Source organism: Silurus meridionalis, chromosome 6, assembly GCF_014805685.1.
Source record: "Silurus meridionalis isolate SWU-2019-XX chromosome 6, ASM1480568v1, whole genome shotgun sequence".
Classification (NCBI taxonomy): Eukaryota; Metazoa; Chordata; class Actinopteri; order Siluriformes; family Siluridae; genus Silurus; species Silurus meridionalis.
The window spans coordinates 11,749,077-11,773,399 of record NC_060889.1 but is presented as its reverse complement, the minus strand read 5'-3'; the positions used below and the strand labels follow the sequence as shown (position 1 = coordinate 11,773,399).

Genomic DNA, 24,323 nt, shown 5'->3' with positions numbered 1-24,323 from the left:
GTTATGCACAGTCATCAGGAATAACCCTAACTGATAATAATATGAAAATGATTTTAGTGTGTGTGTTTATACTGTACCTTGGTTCTGGCTAGAATTGGAGCTCCTCTTTCCAACAAGAGCTCCACTGCTGGGTCGTGTCCACTCCTTGCTGCACAGTGTAAAGGTGTAAGGCCATCCTGCAGAGAGAGAGAGAGAGAGAGAGAGAGAGAGAGAGAGAGACACACACACACACACACACACACACACACACACACACACACACACAAAGCATAAACAAGCACTTTATTTCAATACACCACAGAATATGACCCACTTGCCAGCACTCTCTCTTTCTCTCTCTTACACAGACACAGACACAGACACACACACACACACACATACACACCCCATGCCCTTGGACAATCTAAACTGTCGTTGTAATCAGTGTCATGTAAAAATAACTCTTCAGGTTTAGTAAGTGTTAGGTTTCTGAATGTCTTTCATTTCAGTGAGGTTCATTTGTTCTAATAATCAGAATCTGTAATGGTCAAAGCACATTTATATCTATATTCATCACTTTGCACTATTATATCTATTTAGAAGTTGATCTGGGTTATGTAATCCATCATGGTTGCCAGGAGTCAATTTCCTGTTTCTAAAACCTCTTGTTTTGTTTGATTCTTTCTTATTTTCAACTCTAACACCAACACTTCAACTGAAAGGCTGCATGAAAGACATAATGAGGAAGGAACACACAGAAATAGGCAAAACAAGCCTAAGATACCAGTGTTGAATTACTTATTAGTGCAGTTGAATTAGATTTAATGGTTCACCTAATATAGATCTAACTCCAATTCAAATTAAGCTTTTATTAAGTTTTAATCAGGATTTCAGTTCAGATCCAGAGTGTTATGATTAAGAACTGTAATAGCAAATGTATTGAGTTGCTTTGGGTATTTTTCCTTCATGCTTATTGTAACTGCTAAACATGCAATGCAAAGGTAAGCACCAGATATGCCATGAAAAATGTACCCTTGTTTTGGCATCAATCTTTGCCCCTCTGTCCAACAACAGCCGGACCATGTTTGCGTTTCCCCTCTTAGACGCCACGTGTAATGGTGTAATTCCATTCTGCAGGAAATAAGACACAAATAAATGAGAAATATTGGTCTTTAATGTTAATGTTTAAAGTTAGGAAAAAAAATTTTTAATAACACAATAGGTGAGAACAACTCAATAGGTGTGTTTCATTAAGTTCTCGTTGTTCAAATAAAATCCTGTGTCCTATACAGAGTCACTTTATTGCTTGTTTATAATGAACAATGTCCAATCCAATAATATATATTTATTGTAAACAATAAAAATGTGCATGAAGCAGATTGCAGTAAACTTAATTAAATGCAGCAATACTTGGTCAATGGTAATTTAAAAGAACAGTGATTACATTTATGAATCCTATATATATATATATATATATATATATATATATATATATATATATATATATATATATATATTTATTTATATATATATCCACTGTTGCTCAATCAGGTTGAACCACCTAAAAAATGCAGTAAAATAAAATTTGCTTTCACAAACATTTCTTTTTTAATATGAAGTCACTATGTTTAAGGGCTGAGAGTATTAACAATGGATAAAGCAGATGAATATTTAGATAAATCAGCAAATTAGAGATTTTATTTTTCCTAGTAAGCTGATTGATTACAGTCTGACCACATGTCAGGCTAGCAGTTATTTATTTAATGGTTGTTTTCTTGTAGTTGGTTAAATTTTTTTTATACAAAATTATTTTTTAATGTGATTAGATATAATGCAGTAACATTAAGGGCATTAATTATCGTTTTGTCAAATGCAACCATGCTGTAGAGTAATACAGTGTATGTTATATAATAGCGTCTCGGTTGTCAAATCAACCCTTGCTGTGTTACTGTGAGCAATTTATATCTGTAGTTTTAGACATTTACAGGGGCTTGGAAACTATTTTGAACACTTGCATTCTACTGTGTGTACACTGCATATATAAATATAAAACTAATCAACTTTATTCAGTTAAGAGTCTTTAAACAAGTATGGTAAACTGGCTCTTTTTTATACACAAAAACTACCATTACTGATTTACTTGAAACAGTGCTCACAGTCATTAAAAAATACTGCACAGGGTGGCACAGTGGCAAATACCCTGAGCTTGAGTTTCTGTCTATGTGAATGTTTTCAGATTTTTCTTTGGATTCTCTGGTTTCCTCTCACACCACAAAAAAAGTGCCTACTGGCTAGTCTGGATGGACTGGATTGCCTGTAGATGTGAACGAGGATATGAATTTGAATCATATCCAGGGCTTATTTCCACCTAGAATAGACTCCACAGCCACAGTAGCCCTGATGAGAATTAATTGTTTATATGAATGAAAGAATAAAATATGTCTCTTGAACCAAGAACACCCATAACAGGACAGTAGATTTGATCAATGGTTGATAAGACCAGTGTAAGACTGCAAAAAAAGTACATCTTTTTAGAAAATGTGCAGACTCTGGCACTCCAGCATGCTGAAGAGGCATTACATCCCCTGTCTGATATTTTTTTCTGTCTGAAAGAAAGTATGCGTGTGCATATTTATGTTTGTGTGCGCACTCCACGTCCCAACACGCACCCTTGCAGTAAAGTCCACAGCAGCTCCTCGATTTAGGAGTAAGGTCGCCACATTGACATTCCCATAGTGAGCTGCGATATGCAGTGGCGTAAATCCACTCTGCAACACAAAGGGAAAACAGAGCGACACAGGAACACACCACTTAACACTTCACTCGAAACACATGCGCCAAAGCCACACCGTCATGTAAGTGCTGATCTGAGAATAGCTTGCCTGTCCCCCAACATCCCACTCAATATTATTCTTATGATTTTATACCCATGACTTCTCAAATCTGCACTTACTGACAACATGGGCTTCGAAACGTATGAAGAAATGTAACCCCTGAGTTCACTTTCAATCTACTGTAGTGGCATGCAGCAGTCAAACATGGCAACGCATATCAAAAGATGGAACAGAAAATACATCTAGAGGAAGTTCAGTAAAGTTATTCAGTCCTAGAAATGTGGAGAAGAAATAAAAACGAAAGATAAAAAAATGCAAATCTTAAAAAGATCCCACATATATATGCACAAGTCTCAGATACACATTCACATAAACATAAGAGGTCACAGGCATGCAAAAAACAAAACACATATAAAAGAATGTACATACAGAACACTTTGGATAAAAATTCTATTTTGTTGAACAGAGGACAGAAAATAAACAGAAATGAAAATCTATAGAATAATGAGAAATCCACAAAAAAGGAGCATTGACCCATAGTAGTTTATAGCAGGAACCAAATCAGGTTAGGTATATGAATAGAGATTGGCTGAGCAATCTGAAGAATGTGAAACTCTGGCCTTACCTTTCCATTCTGAAAGTCACGGTCCGATTTAATGTGAAAACATCATTTATAAAAATATGAAGGATATATTGACTATGTGATACACATTCAAAGCTGGTGCAAAAAATTATATTTTTTTAAAATCTAGGTGGTGCATCATGCTATGCATTGCAGTATATGAAAATAATCAGATAACCACAAACAAATGAATAAGTCATCACACAGTATGGTCTACTTTATGCAATTCAATCATATTTGTGGACATTTATGTTTGGATTTCTTGTTTGGTTTTGCTATTAAAATCTGTGCATCTCGTTTAAATCTGCTATACATGTTACCATAAATGTTAATGTTGACAAAGTTGAAAATGTTAACTAATTACAGTTAAAGCAGTATTTTTTTTTTATTACATAAATTATTTAAGCATAAAGATAAGAATAAGTATGCAGTCAACAAAGACACCATGCAAAATCAAAAGTATTCCACCAATGCAGTGTAATTGACTGAGCAAAGAATATCACATTTTGACCATTAGGCGCAATCCGAATGCCATGTATTTGCCCTGGAGTTATCGTGATGCTTTAAGTTACAACCATTGTCAGTTAATATGGGCGTATTGTAGAGTCACAAAAGTATGTAGGTTTTTTTTGTGTTTGATTGGTAAATTTCACAAGCACAACCTTAATCCATAATGGAGAAGATTACACTTGCTCGGAGGATGCTGATTGGTCGATTGGATCTGCATCCTCAATTCTTACCAACACCATACTGAATCAAATAAATATTTATAACCATGGCAGTGAATAAATGTTTCAGGCAAGCGCAGGTATGATTATAGAAATAATGCACATATTGCAGCTAATTGAACCCAAAAGAATTCAGAATGATGCATACGCAAATACAATGCTTGAAGAGCCAGCCACATATAAAAAAGTCAAAATATTCCAGAAAAGTAACAGAAGAAATGTCGCATGCAATGTTAATACGTTTAATGTGTGAAATTAAACATGTAAAGTATAAAAGCAGACAACCTGCTGAAAAACATTTATAATTAGAGATCTCTACCTCAGTAGTCCTATTGACCATCATCTGTAGCAGTAAAGAATGTGAAGGGAGAAGTATTGTTATGTTTTACACACATAAAAACAAACAAACACACACACACACACACACACACACACACACACACACACACACACACACACACACAAACATATAAATATATAGAGAGAGTACACACAAGTATTAATTGTCTATGCACATAATTTCCCATTTTTCTTTAGAATTATGTGCTCATTGCTATATGTAATTTGCACATTTGTTGTTTTGATATTGTACTAGTAAGTCACATACTGGCAAGTCAGCATTTATAAAGTTTTGATGGTAGTATTAGTTTCTACTTAGTACCAGGATATAGCTTAACACTTTACTGCCCAACAATAATACTTTACTGCCCAACAATAATACTCTGCCTGGATTTAGGATCTACATTACAGCACAGCGAATAATTGTATTTATATATCCCAGCTTATAATAAAGCAAGGGTCAAAGCATGGGGTTACCATAATACAGCACCCCTGGAGCAGAGAAGGTTAAGTGCCTTGTTTAAGGGCCCAAAAGTGGCAGAGCTGGGGTTAGAACCCTCGACATTCTGACTAGTAACTCAGAGCCTTAAACACTGAACATCCACTAACCCTGGTTAAACCCTACAAAAAACTGAATTAAATACCAAACCACTGAGAAATGTGCATTAAGCTGTGCAAGATCCTCAATTTGTATCTCAAATTTAGCCATATATACACTATATGGACCGTCGTATAAAGCATTTCACTGCATGTCGTACCCTGTATGTATGTGTATGTGATAAATAAAATTTGATTTGATTTGATTTGATTTGAAGTATTACAAGCTAGTTTTTCCACAATATGTGGTACTTCACCAAGCAGCTACCACAAAGTCGGGGGCATGCAGTTGCATAGGATGCTTTTGGATGTGCTAGAGCTACATGTTCCCTTCACTTTAAAGACCCAAACCCGTTCCAGCATGACAATGCCCCTGTGCACAAAGCCAGCTCCATGAAGATATGGATTACATGGCTTAGAGTGGAAGGTCTTGAGTGTCCTGCTAGAAAGTTCTGACACCATCCTATTGAACAGCTTTGGGATCAATTGGAACGCAGACGGCATCCCAGGCTTCCTTAAACTACATATACCAATACCTGAGATATCTAACACCCTTAGTTACTAATTAATTACTAATTTTACTGATACAATGATACAATACACTCTATGTTGCCACAAAGCTGAAAGCACACACTTGTATAAGATGTTTACAATGTGTTTTCTCGTCAGTGGAACTAAGAGGCCCAAACCTGTTCTAGAATGACAATACTCAAATATATTGTTTATTAAGGTTTGGGTTGAAAAAACTTAAATTGCCTGCACAGAGTACTGACCTCAACCCTTCTAAACACTGAAAACTGTATTGCCAACTGCCCATTACTCTCCATTAATTTAATTACTTAATGAAGGGTTATATAAAGTAGTTAAGAACAGAACGAGAAGATTGTGCTTCAATTCCAACCCTCATTACACTTTACCTTTGGCTAAAGATGAGTCATTACTGATTTCCATAGAAAAATGGGAACATCTAAATCAGTACATGCACACATTCTGTTTGTAACCAATTGCTTTGTGTAACCTTTACAGAGAAGTCATGCAGAGACTACATATTTATATGATTTAAAACTGATATAGTGTTATACAGTAGTCTCATAGACAAATGGATGATAAGAGAAAGAGAGAAACCAGAATAGCATCAGGATGAAGACACAGCACACAGGCACACTGAGACTGGAGAGGAGAGACAAAGAGAAATGGAGACACAATCTAGCGTATGATCAACAGTACAACATACAATGGATACTGTAATGAAAAACACTGTAGCACTGCAGATCAGAATCCTACAAGAGCTACCCAAAAGTAATGAGAGATTTAGAGGAGAAATGGACATGATGGCATAGAAGCGCCTAACAGACAGAGGATTAACTGTTACACCATGCACATTTACAGCATATTGCATTTTATATTCAAAACTGAGTGGTAATCCTCATTCATTTATTGTTTCCTGTTCATCCTACCTTGGACTGGACATCAGCGTTGTGGTCATTCTGGAGCAGCAGGGCAGCTGACTTCGTGTCATCCTTACGGGCGGCAATGTGCAGGGCAGGGAGACGCACCTTACCCTTAGTGTCATTTTCCAGGAGGACGGAGACAATCTGATTATGACCCTGCTGTAGCGCGATGGCTAAAGGAGTGAAGCCATCCTACAAATACGATATAGTGTTAATCACATATAATTCAATATAAAATGGGGTTTATTCTATGTTGTAAAATATCTGTATCCTAACACACAATTCTAATCATTTGACAAAGATCTGATTTTTGTCTCTTTCGGTTGCATACATGTAAAACCTGATGCACTTCCGATGTTTAAATTGTTCTTGCTGCCAAATTGCACTACGCTTTTTTTCTACCAGTAGCATCCTAGCCTTATAAAAGAGGACAAGTGGTTCTGTTGTTTTTAGAATAATTACGTGGTCAAACTTGTTTGTATTTTGCCTTGAGGCTAAAATCAACTGTTTTATGTTCTTCTATATCCATGTGCATCAATTGACCATATATTAGGATTTAGATGTGGTATTAAGTATGAAAACTTAAGGCAATAACAGGGTCTTTTAAAATACATACCCAAAGAAATTTCTGGCAATAAAATAAGAGCAGACATTTCTTTTTTAATTTTTTATTTTTGTTGCTTACCTCTGTTGCTGTGCTCTGGTTTCCTCCGTTTTCCAGAAGGTAGCGAACCACATCTAAATGGTTCTCTTGAGCAGCCATATATAAGGGGGTGAAACCATTCTGTAGCATAATGATATAATAATTACCTTTCAGTTAGAACTAAAACAATAGCAATTTAAAATGTAACTAGACACGATACTTACCTGTGATTGTGAATTGATGTCCGCTCCACGTTTGACCAGGATCTTCACCACATCCCCCTGTCCTGCTAGAGAGGCAATGTGGAGAGCTGTGTTTCCTTTCTGCGAGACAAGAAACACACCTTGTTTCACCAAAAAAATAGAAAAACATATTTCACTGTTGATGCCTAATTTAAAATACAAATTTTTTGATACAATTAACACACCCATATCCTTACAAAATCTTCCTTTGCGTTGTAACTAAATGCAATATTACCAAACAAATATCAAAACATTTCTGCTTCATGTAATAGGTTTAATTTATTATTTCACATGAACCTAAAGAAGCAGCCGAAAGACAACATAGGTTCAATTTGTGTAGGCTAAAAACATTAACATTAATAAACAAAATCTTAAGACAAAACATCACCTATTCCTATATTATTTAGCTATCTTGGCTACAGGAATGGAATCTGATGTGGTCTTCTACTGATTATTGATGTTCCTGTGATAGATATGGTTTACATTTGTTGGCATGGCCTGCTATAGAGCTTTAATGTTAACCCCATTGAACTCCTTTGTAATGAATTGGAACGCTGACTGCACCCAAGGCCTCCTCACCCTACATCAGTATCTGACTTTACTAACGCCCTTGTGGCTGAATGAGCACAAATCTCCTCAAGCACAAAAGAGAGGAGGATATTTTAAAGGCCAACATAAAATGGGGTTTTTAAAAAGGTGTCCGCAAACTTGTCAATGTTTCTAGCTATTAATATCGTGCATGTATTACTCCATGATTATGTGAGCTTATAACCAGACAGCTCTTCAGTGTAAGTGATTTAAAGCTGAGTGCTTGTATCAGCACTCTCTAACTGATTGGAGAATCATAATGGTAGTTTGGGAAAGAAGGTCTTATTAGAAAGGCTTATAATGATAGAAACAGAAAAATGAGGGGAATTGTGACAATTTATCAATTCCAAAAGCGACTGGAGTATCCAATTAAGGATTTAATTGATGCATGTGTGTGTGTGTGTGTGTGTGTGTGTGTGTGTGTGTGTGTGTGTGTTTAAGGTTAATGATTTCCAGTAACTAAGCTTAATGGTTATATGCATGAGCATGTGCTTTCAGTAATACTATAAGACGCATGCGTTTCACCACATCACGACATCTAAACCTGATTCTTGTGCCTTGGCAGGGTAAGGGTAAAGTGAGTAAAGCTGGTCTGATTCCCATGCTTGAGATACCAAGTCATTTCTGAGTGACGATCTTTTGCCATGCTGTCTGGCTCCATCATTCCAGCAGTGACAGAGTGTGATCATGTGACATGAGTATTAAGTTCAGGGGGTTACACTTGTCTGAGGTAGCCAAATAATTGCTCTTGTTAGTATACTTAAATTATATTAATGGAAAATAGACATTTACTTTAAGTATTTGTTTGTTTGTACATAAAAAGCCTGAGCATTCTCAAACATGTCCCTATTTCTTTCATCATGGAAAACATGAAACTATCCAACTAGAAGGACCTACGCTGTATATGAGCCTGTTTTGCCATACAATCCTATTCAATGAACATGTTAAGTATTATTTTTTTTACTCGCATCTGCCACAAGTTAATACACGAACACAAAACAAATCAATTCATAAATGCGAGATACATTTATTAAGTGAATCAGAGACTTAAACACTAAAAACATTTGCAAAGAGACAGTATTAATAAACAGGACAATGAGGCAAAAATTAGTTTTGTTTGTAACACGAACAAAATTATAATTGAAATAAAACAAATATCTAATCCGACATGTTAAACCAATGTGTATCCCGAGGCTCAAATTTAAGGCACTGGCACTGCAAAGTGGACACGCAATCCACTGCTACACCACGCCATGAATGACTGTAATAGTCAAGTTAACACTACAAGAATGTATCACACTCATTAACTGTGATGATTTTTATGTAAAATTTGTGATTTATTTGTGGTAAAACGACATTCCAGCTCTGAATAACAAATAGGTCAGGCTACTCGTTAATTAATGAATGAGTTCCCGCTCCGTGTTAGCAATCATTATTCAAAGAATGTTGCATGTTAAAATTCACATTTGGTCAAAGCAGGAAAATGACTGGGTGTAGTGTGTTTATAGATAATGTATAGATAACTGTGAATAATGCATTTTTTTTACTAAAGCATTTACTAAACTGTTTAATTAATGGCAAGATGTAAAAATATGTTGGCAAAAAAAGTCTGATCTTTTGTCACTTCTGTTAGAATGTGCTAGAATTGGCCAGGCTTTTAATATATATTACAAATCCCGGTATATGCGAACATACCAATTAATAAAGTGAACTAAAGCCCTGTATGTTCACAGTCCTTACAATAAGACTTCATTAAGCCTTACATTAATAGAAGGAACATAAACTAAGGTGAAATAATATGAAGTTTTTAAATGATATATATAAGAAAAAAGCCTTTTAGACACCATTTGTCCTCTTTCCTCAGTATACAGCTGTAAAGCAAAATATACATTTTTTTAGATTAACAATGTTAGTTATCTATAAAAAATAATCACTGTCAAAACAATGTTTTCCGAAAAATTTAATGGCATCTTGAGTTCTAACAATTTAAAAACACATCCTACTCAGTCACATGAAATAAACGCTGAAATATTTTAGTTCTTGGGAAGAAGAAATAATAAACCTGTTAAAATCAATCAAGTGATTAACATAATTCTGTAGCATTAATCCAGAGCATTAATCCCTCACATTAGTTTACTAGCCCAAGCTATCACAGCATTTCCCCAAGGTCCATTTCACTGCATTGGCTCAGCTCTAATATAACACATCCCAATAATAGCTAGTGAGTAGTCGGTATGTTTATTTTATGTGGTTGCCAGTTCTAGATATTATTGACTGCCAGAGCACTGCTGCTTCAAAGGCCAGTGTGTATATGACATAGTTTCTTTTCATTCCTCTCTCTTTTTTGCTGTTCCTCAGAACAAACTCACCTTCGTTGCAGCGTCCACTGCGGCACCTCTATCCAGCAGCTCTTGGACAAGATCCATGTGCCCCTCCTTAGCTGCCAGGTGCAGAGCATTAAGTCCATTCTGTAGAGACATAAAAAACAACCAGGAATCAACCCTGACTATAATTTAAAAAATGAGAGGCTTCAAAAGACACTATGCTTCTTTTTGTGTTTTGCCAGTTAGAATGCGCAACACGATTGCACATAAGAGGTTTGAGATAAATACGAAAGCAGATACAGAGGATTCCATTTTATGCTGTGTCATTTTGGCACAGGGACGTGCCAAAGGATTTTAAAAGTTCATTCAAGATATTAATAAAGCTGGTAGTGTCAGTGTATCTGTCAGCTCCACACCTAGTTAAGTAATAAGGTGTAATATGTCAGAATTACAGAATCCAATTCCGAAAAGCAACTCCAACCTCACGTCACTGATCACTCACACCTGTTTCTTGTCAGTGTATAGACTTTTCTGTGTATAGACTTCACAGCAGTCAATTTCTTAAAGAACAGCTTACTTTGTATTAGTCCTATACCTTAATCCTTATGCTACATACATTGATGACCCAATAACAGGAGAAATAAAATTTAATCAGTCGGCAAAGTGCAATCCAAAAGTTAAATTAAATGGCCATTTATAATGACAGTTATAAAAGGCTAGAATCTAATACTGTATAATATAGGCATCTATAATAATCTTTGCCATCTACTAGTAAAAATAAATAATTAAAAGATAAAAATGATCTTTATTGTGAAAAAAATCATTCGGGTTTAAAAAAAATAACAAGCTGCATTAACTTTATAGTAAATTTATTTCCGGTTGTTTTTAGATGGTTTTATTTTTCATTTGATATCCCAAAGTTTGTTTAGAGAACGATATTATGATTAAGGATGAATATTGCACATATGACAAAATGTGGCTATTCTGTATAGAATATTTAGCTATGCCAAATAGAATCAGATATGTCTAAAATTATGTGGGCAACTGTTTGCCAAAATTGAAGTGGAAGACTTTTAATCACTCGCATTGAGCCCTGACCTAATCTCCATTATGCATCCTAGACCTTCTCTTCCAACACCACTGCCTGAACTCATTAATGCTCTTGTTGGTGAATAAACACAATTCACCATAGCCATGTTTCAAAATAAATCTAGTTGAATGACTTCCCCGAAAAGTAAAGGTTATTTGACAGCAATGAGGGCAAATTAGAACTGAAATAGGATGTTTAAAAAAACATAAGAATGTGATGGTCAGGTGTCTACATACATTTGGAAATATATTTATGCTACATCACATCATCACAAATTCTAGAGAGCAAAAAAGAACAGAATACAAAAGATTGAACTCTAAAGCACATTAATATAAAAATTAACAAAAGTATGTAGTGTACTGAGGTAATGGTTTGCTAAAACTAAAAGAATATTGTAAAATATTATGAGAATTTCTTTTACATAATGTTCATACTGAAAGATTAAATCACATCAGTGAATAACAAATTATGTGAATTTTTTATTATTATTTTTTTTTAAATCTAATTACATTTTTTAGATAAAACAATATTAACACTGGTGTATAAGCCACTGTATAGTCACCACAACATATAACAATATTACCTACATTTTATCCTTAATTTTAGGATAGAATCAAATTAGTGACCCGAGCCCATGAAGCTCTGTATCAGTTTGTGTAAGTCTGTAAAAAGAATGGTTCTAATCTAAGGCTGTTCTCGGAGAGCGGTGCTGTACTGCAGGTGGGCAAAATTTATGAGGATATCGGCTGCTCACAATCGAAGGCACTTAATCCATCTCACTGCCTACACCCCCACTCTGTCCTACATACAGCCAACACAGCAAACAACACAGCAACTTAATCACACCAGACCGAAGCATCAAAAAGAGCACCAGCTGAAAAGCTGCATTCGATTACCATGTCCTCTCAAAAGCTTATTGTGTTATGCTACATAATTGCATGTGCAGTAGAATGTTCCTAGTCACTTCTTCAACTAAAAAAGAATGAAATGTGATTTTTGAGAGATAATGAAAAATAAGAAAACCCTGGATGACTGATTGTTCTTCTAACTACAGCATTCAAGTCAATTTTAATAAACACTGCAATTCCTTGTAATAACTTTATGAAAATAAAATGTATTTATACTATAATATTCTAATATTTTATTTTTTCTGGGGACAACTAATGAAAAAATGAGTGATATGTTTGCCGTAATCGTAATAATGTCAGTCTTTACATCTAGCCAAAGAATAATCAGGTAAAAATAAATACTTTACTGGATTTATGAGCAGAGATGCTCTACAGCCAGATGTGAGGATTTATTAATCACAGTGCATGAAGTGTTTTGACAGATCACGGTCATAGGAACTGACTCTTAAATCAGCACATAGGAAGGAATGCCAGTAAATAAATAAACAAACAAATCAGAAGATCATCAGAAGATAACAATGATGGGTGAGAACATAAATTAATAATATTTCCTAGACAGTAGAATATTATTAATATTTCCCAGACAGTAGAAATTAAAATAAAACCCTAACCCTAACCCTAGCACATGGCAATCAGTAATGAAATTGAATATGAATATAAAGTAAATGCAACTGATGTTTTAAATAATTAGGGCATTTAAACATTATAGAGCTTCAAATGAGTGTAAGACAAATGTCTTTATGTATTTATTTCATTTGCATAATTCTTTTTTGGACTAATCATTTTATTCTCTCTGGTCAGAGCAATTGTAGTGCAGCATGTGAGTCTTTCACTCACTAGAGACTGAATTATCTCTCCTCATAGGTCATGGTTCTAGTATTTCAAATGCCTGGTCTGCACAAGGACACCACCCACATAGTGAATATAAAAGGACAAATGGTCAAATACGCATGCAGGTATGCAAGGTAGGAATGAAGACTAACAAGCATGCTTGTATCCCATTTAATGAGAGAGTTACTACCTAAAGTTCCCTTATCATTATTGATGCAATGATTTGAAATGTTAGTGACATTTGGGATTGTAGGTCACTCCTGGACAGCGGATCAGGAGCGAACACTCAACACCCCAGTCAGAATGTCACATGTGACTGGTTTTTAACTAGACTGCAAACACTCTATGGTGCTATCTATTTTCACATGTTAATACCCAATGATGAAACACAAAGCAACAAGTTTCCCCCCCAAGCAATTTACACAAGAAAAAAATTATGAAACTTTTTTCTTTTTTTTTTTTGCATTTGATTTTCTAAGGATTATTTTTTCTATAATTAAAAAAAATATATATATCTTGTGGCAATTTCTTTTTCTTTTTATATCATTATAGCTATTTTTTCTGTTTGATCTCTGCTTTTTTCAAGGAATTCAACCAGAAAATAAAATTAACCCCAAACCATTGCTGCCGAAGGTTATAGTTAATTAAAATAAAATGTGCATCTCCTTCCATACTGTCAGCAGATATGCAGATCAAAGATATATGTAACAGGAAATATAAAAAAGAAATGCCTAATATGCTGGTTTTGAAGCAGAAAATTGGGCAGCAGTGGAAAGTTGAGAGGAGTTAGATTTTGTGAACGATTTAGATACATAGTCAGCACAAAAAAAATATATATAGAAAAATCTATAGAGCCTGAGCATTTGGGCAAGAAGACTGGACGAGTTTATGTTTGTTAAATAATTTAGATTTATTTTATCTTTAATTTCGGAAATATTGAAGATAAAATTCAACACGTAGCCCTGATTCAACTGCTATTTTATGTACATTGTGTTCTTATATTTTATTGTCTATTTATTTATTTTTACTGGAAAGCACCTTGTGCTCTTTTTGGTGGTTGTAATGCGCTTTATAAATAAAATTTGATTGATTGATTGATTGATTGAAATATTCTGCAATCTTTACTTATAAAAGAATAGCAAAAAGCTAATCTCTTTGAGCACTAAGGTGATCTAATGGCATGAGTAAGTGGTAGGATTTTCCTGGTCTTTAGAGGTTTTTCTAAAAATGCTCCAAGTACAAGTGCCATTGTGGGTTACATAATATGCACAATTTTAAGTAATGAATTCAGCTTCAAACACACATTGAAACATTATATTCACAGAAATTGTAATTTAAAAGATTGTCAACTATTATTTTTTTTCGAAACACAGTATATTCATATGCTTCTGAAGTTTTGCTATGTGCTTTTGTTTTGGTTTTGGCACTCGTCTACCACGTCATTGGCTCGTTCCATAACTGTTTTTGTTGACGCTTGATTTAAACCCCCAGCGTGTCTATATCTTGTCCATTGTATTACTAATTTCGAGCCATTTGATAGCTTTCTTTAAATTTTTAAACCCTTATCTGTGCTACCAGCCTTGATTATTGATTAGATTTTTGCCCCCCCACCCGATTGTTATTTTGATCGTCACAATCGACATTGATTAGGAATATTGGATTGTACTCGATAGAACACAATAAAATTGAGCACCTGCATTTCTGACCCTTCTTATTCAAATAGATATTACAGATTGAAAAATCGAATCACATCCATTTTATTAAGAAGACATATCCTTATATATAATATTTGTATGTGATTGTAACTATTTAATCAGTTCCACTTAAAAAAAAAGTCTAAAGGCTACAAGTATAAAAGCCAGGATAATTTTCATCCCTATTTGCATTACACTGGGAGTCTTCTTTAAAAGAAATCAAGGGAGACCCTTGGGATGTACTGACCTTTGAGAGTTAGCAGAAAGTGTTACTGTAGCCGGTTGCTAAGCAACACCCTGCTTCACTGATTGTAATATAAATGATGTACTAATCACATTTATTAACTGGAGATGTTTACATCGTTCATCATATTTCAAGCTAAAGGAAAGATATTCGAGTAACTAGATTATGTTTAACATGTAAAAAAACAGTTAGTGATTAAATCAGGACACAAAAGCTATTAAGATATATTTCTTATTTTCAGGATTCACAAGAAAGGTCATGTGTCATTTAGGACTGATGGACTGATGCAAAACCTTTAGGCTTGATTAGTTATTGAACTGAAACCCATGATTCGTGCAGGGGAATACAATGTTGAGTCTACTAATGGGCTCCAGCTCAGTATCAGAATAATGAATTCATTTAGACAAGGATTATACTGCGTGAATTTGTGTGGGAAAAAACTAACCTGATTGCAAGTGCCAATGTCCACGCCACCCTTAAGGTACTCCAGAACCTTGTCGATGTTCCCAGCTCTTGCAGCCCGTAAGAAACTGGTGTTGCTGTCCGACTGGATAATAGAAAAAAAGAAAATGTTATTATTAGTAAGAACATATATTAATTTGATTAATTGATCAGGGGTTTTGAAGTCCTATTCTGAACCAGGTACATGTGGAGATGACAGCTTTTTTAAGAATATCATCCCGATACTTTGCTAATATCATATGTCATATAATATCATATTCGGATGGTTGTGAACACAGCACACAGGTCTGGTTCGAGCGCTGTGATGCTAAAGATGCTGCCTGCATTCAAATAGTTACAGCATTGCAGATACAATTGGAAATGAAAACAAGCCACAATCATTAATTTTACATTTCAACAACAAAATGCACTCCTAACAACATACCGCTTTAGCGCAATCGCAGTATTTCACAATAACATTGATTACTGCTTATTATAGCAAGATGCAGTGTACTGTATCAGTTGTATCCAAAAACACAAGGTGACAATAATATATATATATATATATATATATATATATATATATATATATATATATATATAAAACATGACCATGCAAATATCAATATTATAGTCAGCACAATAACACATTTCTCTAGAAACAGCAACATTTCAAATAAATGCTATGTAAAGCTGCAGTGCATACATAGCAGATGTGTACATTTTGTATAGAAAGTATACTGTATACAGTGTGTACTACAGTGACTAAGCTTCTTAAAAAGTACTTTAAAGTTCAAAAGGGAGGTAACTAGCTGCATTATTAACACAATACCTGTTTAGTGCAGTGAATATGCAATTAGCCAATGTTAGCAATAGTTAACTTGCTAGCTTTCTCTATCTCCTCACTAATAATGTAAATTTGACAGAGGAATACATTTAGGAATACATCACCCCACTTTCACAACCCTAAATATGAAACATAATTTTACATCGGCATATTTTATGGCATCAAGGAAATAAAAGTTTGCTATACATTAGATACACATGATTTTACGAATTCACCATATAGTGTGTCCCGCACTAAGCTGAAACTGAGTCCTCATCAGGGACAAACTTATACTTATAAAGAGCATCTTATCATTCTTTATCACCACATTATCTATGTAAAGCTGCTTTGAGACAATGTTCTTTGTTAAATTGAAAAGCCACATATCAAAGCTGCACAGAAATAAGATGTCTTTGGGCTCATAAAATGTATTACATGTTTTCGTTAACTTTTGTGTAAAACAACTGATAGTCTAAATTGATAGAATCTGTTATAGATATGCATATGGAAAGACAATATTAAAATCCATGAATACATTTCATTTTTTTTGCATATTAATATTGTGCATATGTCTGGTGGTGGGACCACATATGACCCTTATGTTACCTGGACTAAACAGTCCTCATTTTTAATAGAAAAGCATCATTTCCAAATATTTGTGTACCCTAAATAAGAATCTCACAATCTGTCAATGTATTTAAGTGTTTTTTATAAATGTTTCGGGTGTAAAAGAAACATTACTCCTTTTTATGATTTCAAAAATGTGCCTCAGTGAATGGATTATTGTTGGTTTGGTCTCAGGGGTGAATCTAGAAAATTATTAATGGGGTGCCAAAAGGATAGCATGAGAATGCTATCCTTTGAGGGATGGCAACACTAAAGCAAACATCCATGCATGGTTCTTGTGGCTTCAAGGAATGATGTACATATTCAGTATATAATGCTGAGAATTCTGTGCATATAATGCTAAGAATAGCCAAACTTTACAGTCTACTCTCCACCATTGTAGACCTTAGGTGATTTTTGATTATCTTCAGATGTTCATATGTTGTGCTGCCAACTGGTAACACAACAATTCCAAATGTTTTGTTGTCCCGTGACGTCACTTGTCAAAAGTTACGACACGAGCTACTGAACAACATACTTTTGATATTAGATTATGTTAAGCTACCAATTCACACAAAGATACCATCATAATTACCTATAATAATACTAATAATATATATAATATACTTAAATGTACATTTATAAGTATTCATAAGCTCTACTGCTGTAAATCAGTCAAGAAAACAGATTAAATTTATATTTTATACAATTGGCTACCAGTGCCGAGGTAGCAGATGGGGCGGTAATGCCCACCCGTGCCACCCTGATAGATCTGCCCCATTCAGTCTAATTAAAGTTCAGCTCAGCTTTCTTATTTCATGCCCAGGCAATAACACAACAGTTTGTATTTCCCAGACCTGCAGTTAAACAAGACATGGACTACATTAGCATACATGCAGAAGGGTCACATTTTTTCCCCAATGACACAGGGACACAATTAAATCTAAGTATGTGTGCAAAATGCACTAACAGTTATTGTTTCCATCAGTTTCATTAATAAAGTGTGTGCACTTATGCTGAAAGGGAAGACAAGTATCTAAGCATGCCAAAAATGTGTTTCATTTCTTTTGTTTTGACCACATTATTCTCCATATGTTAGATTGTATGAAACCAGCATTTTTGCTCTCTTGGTCTCCTGGTCACAAGTGAAAACAGCATTTGCAGGATTTATATTCATAATCTACTGATGATAGGGCTTATACTTTTCCAATAGTTCTCATAGGAGCTATGAATTACAAACGGCAATCAAAAATTCAACAAAAAAGGACATATCAAATAAATTATATACAATGTTATAATGATGTTGTAATAACTTCACCTTGTTGTTCATAAAGTTACCAATTTACTAATTTTCCCATGACAAAGTATAGTCTCAAATATTTTAATTTTTAACTAAAAAATGAACTGTAATTTTTTTTCAAGAATTATAAATAAAATATAAAGATGCAACATTTTGGATGTATTGATATTGAGTAATGCAAATAGATTGAAACCTTGTGCTGGGTTGGCAAACTCCATTTATATCAACAGAAACATATAACATCAATTTAGCAGATTAATCATGCTCATTCAGTTGTTATTCTTTATGATAAACAGCATTCACAATAATGCTCTATTATCCTCAGTCCTGTCCATACAGCGACCAGGCATAACAATATGAATAACACTATTATCTCTTCATCATGGCACCTGTCAGTGGGTGGGATATATTAGGCAGTAAATGAACATTTTGTCCTCAATGTTGATGTGTTAGAAGCAGAATAAATTGGCCAGCATAAGGTTTTGAGCGAGATTAACAAGGGACAAATTGTGATGACTAGACGACTGGGTCAGAGCATCTCCAAAACTGCAGCACTTGAGGGAAGGCTGACCCACGTGGCTCGATCCAACAGACAAGCTCCTGTAGCTCAAATTGCTGAAGAAGTTAATGCTGTTAATATTCAATGAGTCAGGACTGTTTTGGAAGCAAAATGGGGACCAACACAATAATAGGCAGGTGATCTCTGTATATTTATATGTAATTTATTTTTATATGTATGCAAAAATAGTGCAAATAAACCCAGAAATCTCAGAAAACAGATATTACTGAAAAAAGCTGCGTGGGTGAAAGAGCAAGAGTGTGAGAGCGAGAGAGAGAGAGAGAGAGAGAGAGAGAGAGAGAGAGAGAGAGAGAGCAGAGTTTAAACCAACAATTCAGACCATTTTATTAGTCACTGCTGTAAGCTTAATGCTGAAGGCAGTTTACTCTAATGTCTATCTGCTCCCATTGTTAATCTAGACAAAAGAGTTGCCCAAATGCATTTAAGAAGAGCTCTGTCACTGAGAATGATGCAACCTGTTTTGGTGGTTCCACTCCCTCAGGTGGTATCAGCATTCACCAGGATCCAAGCATCTGCCTCTCATACTGAGCATGAAAACACCCTGCTGTGCCTGCTATATACACAGGAGTGTCCCAGAATAACACCAAGGAGAGTAAACTACTGTATCTCTCCAGGGAAGAGAGATATTCAACCTACCTACACATCTTTACCCTCAAATGCCCCCTTAGCTTGCTTTGTTTTAATAAAAACACAGGAATGTTATTATTTTCATTATTTAATAATTAGATTTGGACCTTGTTTAAGAAATGAATATTGTGCACCTATAAAAGCAAGTGAACAATTCCATGATGCCGCCCACTGACAAAAAAAACAATTGCAGCTATGAAAATGGCTGAAATTCAATGCCCTGTATTGCTTTTCATTAGTGACCTACAGAAAATGCTTCACATTGAAAAACAATATTCTGGAGGTGGGGGCGTGGCCAAGTGTATCCTTGGCTACAGTCCTACTATACTTCTACTACTCATCTTGTTTAATCCTCATGACTACGTTGTGGTACTTTACACAATAGTTACACAATCTTAAAAAAAAAAAAAAAACTCCTGGAGCTTCTTATTTCAATCTTTTTTCAAATCTTTCATTAACCTTTTCAAATGTACCAAAAAGTTCCGGTCCAAGTGTTCCAACAGATTCTACAGTATGTGTCACAACAGTTTCTACACACAAATCATCTAGTTCATTACTGACAAAAAGAAAGTGGGATGATTTTTTTTTCCATATTCATGAAATGAAATCGAATTACATTTGCTGTGTGGAATATAGTAGATAATTGTTCTAAATTCACAATGGTACCACTGACAAAGCAGCAAAACCATCTGATTATTTTCAGTTGATGCCTGATTAGGTTGCAAAGTCATTCAGAATCCAAAACCATTCAACATATTTACTACAGATAAAATACCTTCAAACAATAAAGGTTTTGTGCCCTAGACTTGGAGCTGAAGAAAAATGCCTGATTGCCCTCAGACCCATACATAACAAATTTGCAGTACATTTTTCTTTACATAATAATACATTCTTCAAGAAGAAGAGTAAATAAAAATAACCCATAAAGAAATCAATGGCTTTTATATCAAAATCCCTTGAATTATACAGAGCGAAATAGAAAAAAAATGAATAATCATTTAATTCTTGCTCCATAAAATCTAACAAAATAGCTTGGATATTTTTACAGAGAACTGTCTGTACACATCTAAAACAGGATTGTATTGAGGCACAGATCTGGGGAAGAGTACAGAAAAATTTCTGCAGCATTGAAGGTCCCAATATGAACAGTGTCCTCCATCATCTGCAAATGAAAGAAGTTTAGAAGAACCAAACCAGACTCTTCCAAGAGCAGGCCGCCCGGCCAAACTGAGCGATCGGGGGAGAAGAGCCTTAGTCAGGAAGGTGACTAAGAACCTGTGGTCACTCTGAAATAGATCCAGCGTTTCTCTTTGAAGAGAGGAGAACCTTCCAAAAGAACAACCATCTCTGCAACACTTTACCAATTAGGCCTGTATCCTCAGTAAAAGGTACATGACAGCCCACCTGGGGTTTGCCAAAATGGAAACAAAATTCTCTGGTCTAATAAAACAAAAATCCTTCTTTGGCCTAAATGTCTGGAGGAAACCAGCCATCGCTCATCACTTGGCCAAAACCATCCCTATAGTGAAGCATGGTGGTGGCAGAATCATGCTGTGGAATGTTTTTCAGTGCCAGGAACTAGGAGACCAGTTAGAATTGAGGGAAATATAAATGCAGCATAGAGCATAGAGACATCCTTGATGAAAACCTGCCTCAGAGCGCTCTGGACCTCAGACTGGGGCGACGGTTCATCTTCCAACAGGACAATGACCCTAAGCACACGGACAAAATAAAAAAGGAGTGGCTACATGACAACTCCTTGAGTGGCCCAGCCAGAGCCCAAACTTGATTCAAACAAAATTATTTTATGTTGTCATTATGGGAAATTGTTTGTAGAATTTTTTGAAAAAATAATGAATTTGATCAATTTTGGAATAAGGCTGTAACATAACAAAATGTGGAAAAAGTGAAGCGCTGTGAATACTTTCCCAGATGCACTGTATATTTTGGATGGCAATGGGATAGAGGTGAAGTGTATTTGTGGTGCACACTTATACTTTGGTTTGTTCTATGTTTACCGACAACATAGAACAAACATTTCCCGTTTAATAATTTTGTTATCTGATTGTCTGAGGTTTGTTCAGTTCAGACTCAGTGGATTCTGACAAGTAGGATGATGTGAAGTGTGTGCAGTGGGTGCACTCCTGGTACGTACGTTGACTATAACCAGATGGAGGCAAGCAACAGGGAGCCCCTTGGGTAGAGACCAAAAGTAAGATGAGACATGGAAGGGGGAGCTACTGGCCATTACTCTCTGCTAATATTTATTGGGATGTTCTTACACTCACTGCTCTAAACATAGACAGAGGAGAGGAGATTACTCTGGGTGTCTGGTAATGACTTACAACCTTTTAACCTCACAGAGGTCCAAAGGCTGATTGTGCATATGGCAGTGGCTGGCTTTTTTTTAACCTTGCATCACTTGCTGCATTCTGCATTTAGTATGCCAAGTGCATGAGTACTAATGGAAAAGCTCACATGAACTCCTGCACTGACTCTGTTTTCTGTATGATGTACTGCTTATATTGTTACACAGAAAAACCCATGCACAAGAACAATAATATCAGCACGCTCATGTTGGTGCACTTTTAGCTTGGTTCAAAGGTTTGCCAATAATGAGAGTCACTGTGTTAACTGGCTCATCAAACAGAACAATAAAATATACAAGAAAATATTATCTTGTCTAAAGGCTCGTGTGTGGCTAGTGTTGCGTAAAACGTTTATCTGCAGGCCCCTGATTAGAAAGAGTTATGAATAATACAACATTTTACAATGGGTAACATTGCTAAAAACATCAGAGACCACTGTCTTGGAAAACATGACAGCCAAACCTTTCACTGGACAGATATGCTCTTATTGTATTTTTTTTTCTAATTTGTGTTGTTGCATAAGAGATGAACAGCATGAATCATACAGAAGAAAGGCTTTTTTTCCACATAAAGGAGGTGCTGTATAACCACAAGAACACATCACAGTGATATATCCCAGTGACATTTTATTCTCTTATATATATTTGGAAGAGACAAATAAATAGAAAAAAACAGTCAAAATTGAACAGTGACCAAAGAAATGGAAGAAATAAATAAGCTGCATGTAAAAATGTCCCTGTGCAATGAACCATCTCTGTGCCAATAAGATTGACGGTCATCTTAAAACTGCACCCGACTGCCAAGTTTTGAATTAGGCTACTTACATTTATCTTAAATGTAACATAAATCTTGCATATAACACTCACACACATACACATGAACACACACACAAACACACACACACACACACACACACACACACACACACACACACACACACACACACACACACACACACACACACACACACACCTGCACATCGCTCAGATCTATTTCTAGAAATTCTATCATCAGTCTAAAGCATGTGTGTTTACACACCACCCAGCAACTATCTGTATGACATTCAAGGTTCCTTTGGGTTGCCCAGACAGCCTATAAACAAAATAACATTCTGCAATAACAATTATACTTTCTTTGGTAAGACTGCAACTGATAAACAAAATCACTAAAATCGATAATAAAAATGGTTGGCAAGAATCAATTAGTGTTATAAAGATTGCTACAGTTTGTGCTTCATCACCTCATTGAAACACATTTGATTGCAAAATGGGCCCTTAACCCTCAAGGCTCAGTATCTAGGAAAAGTCCTGGTTGTTCCAAATATATAGAGAATTATGGAGGTCACTGTGCTTTTTCCAACACTTTAGTACAGTTTATTGTAGCCTTCAACCTGTCAGTGCCTCAATACAACCCTGTCTCTGTACAGGCAGCTATTTTGACCTCAAGGCTTGGTTTTATCTCTTTGTATTTGACAACTTCAGTAACATTGGAAGCATGATGTCCCTGCTTGGATCATCCATTCTTACCATCTTAACCCAGTTTTCTAGCCTTACCTGATTTTCTGGCTTCATCACACAATTATGGTCATACGTAACTTTTCTGCCCTATCGAAACATTTTATTTGCTACTAATTTCATGCTACTTTGGTGTCGCAGAAAGTAGTTTGTATGAAAACTTGATGGTTTCAAAATAAACATTGTGCAAAATGAATGATTAGCCAAACTTGTGCCATGCAAGAAGCAAAGCTCAATTGTTTAGCAAACACAATATATGTTTTTGAAATGTCTTGTGTGTCAATTCAGTAAGTCTCCTCGGGCTCATCAAAGTCAAGCCCAAAATGAGTCGATTTGCTAAATATGAGCCCAAGCCACACACCGAAAATGATTCGGCATGCACATTTTAATGGCAACTAAATGAATTTAAAGTCTGTAAATTTCAGTTTGTGACACATGTAAGTTCAGATTTTGCCTTTATTTTAAAAATGTCTGTTGAACAAAGAATGGCTTTGAATATAGATAAGTCTTACAGTTGTTATAAAGTTTACAACCTGCATTCGCCATTCCATACACATAGAAATACACTTCTAAATAACTGTAGATGGAGCAATCTGGGTAAAGATAAATTTAATGTCCTGGTTTGATTTACACCACTAAGCCATGTGACATGGTGTGATTTCATCTCTTCAGCAATATGCCAACCTCAAGGACACAGGATGCGATGAGGACACTTTATCTGAGTCACAGCCAGAAGGCTGAAGCACAGTTTGGCAGTTAAGATGAGCAGAGAGTCTGGCACTCACTACACCTTCTTTGTATTTGGACTTTAAAAAGTTGTAAGAAGCAGGGGATTAATGGTAGCATGTTTGATTAGCATACAAGATGCAGTTGGTCAGTGCGTTAGTAGTAAAATAGGAATAAAAAAACAATAGAAGGTCTTCTATGGTCAAAATCCATCCTTATT

General features: G+C 35.4%; 1 protein-coding gene across 6 annotated transcripts in view; it reads right to left on the bottom strand.

Moving 5' to 3' along the window:
* ank2b (ankyrin 2b, neuronal) overlaps positions 1 to 24,323 on the bottom strand; it is a 96,413-nt gene that overhangs the window by 56,824 nt on the left and 15,266 nt on the right. For 3 of the 6 annotated variants that reach the window (XM_046850871.1, XM_046850874.1, XM_046850872.1), the window contains exons 2-11: positions 15,560 to 15,661; positions 10,393 to 10,491; positions 7,418 to 7,516; positions 7,236 to 7,334; positions 6,557 to 6,742; positions 4,483 to 4,506; positions 3,439 to 3,447; positions 2,649 to 2,747; positions 1,012 to 1,110; positions 78 to 176 (exon numbers count right to left, since the gene is read on the bottom strand). In XM_046850871.1, the coding sequence (XP_046706827.1) occupies positions 78 to 176; positions 1,012 to 1,110; positions 2,649 to 2,747; positions 3,439 to 3,447; positions 4,483 to 4,506; positions 6,557 to 6,742; positions 7,236 to 7,334; positions 7,418 to 7,516; positions 10,393 to 10,491; positions 15,560 to 15,661 (915 nt within the window). The remainder of the gene's footprint in view (positions 1 to 77; positions 177 to 1,011; positions 1,111 to 2,648; positions 2,748 to 3,438; positions 3,448 to 4,482; positions 4,507 to 6,556; positions 6,743 to 7,235; positions 7,335 to 7,417; positions 7,517 to 10,392; positions 10,492 to 15,559; positions 15,662 to 24,323) is intronic. The other 3 variants (XM_046850875.1, XM_046850876.1, XM_046850873.1) reach the window with 2 other exon arrangements.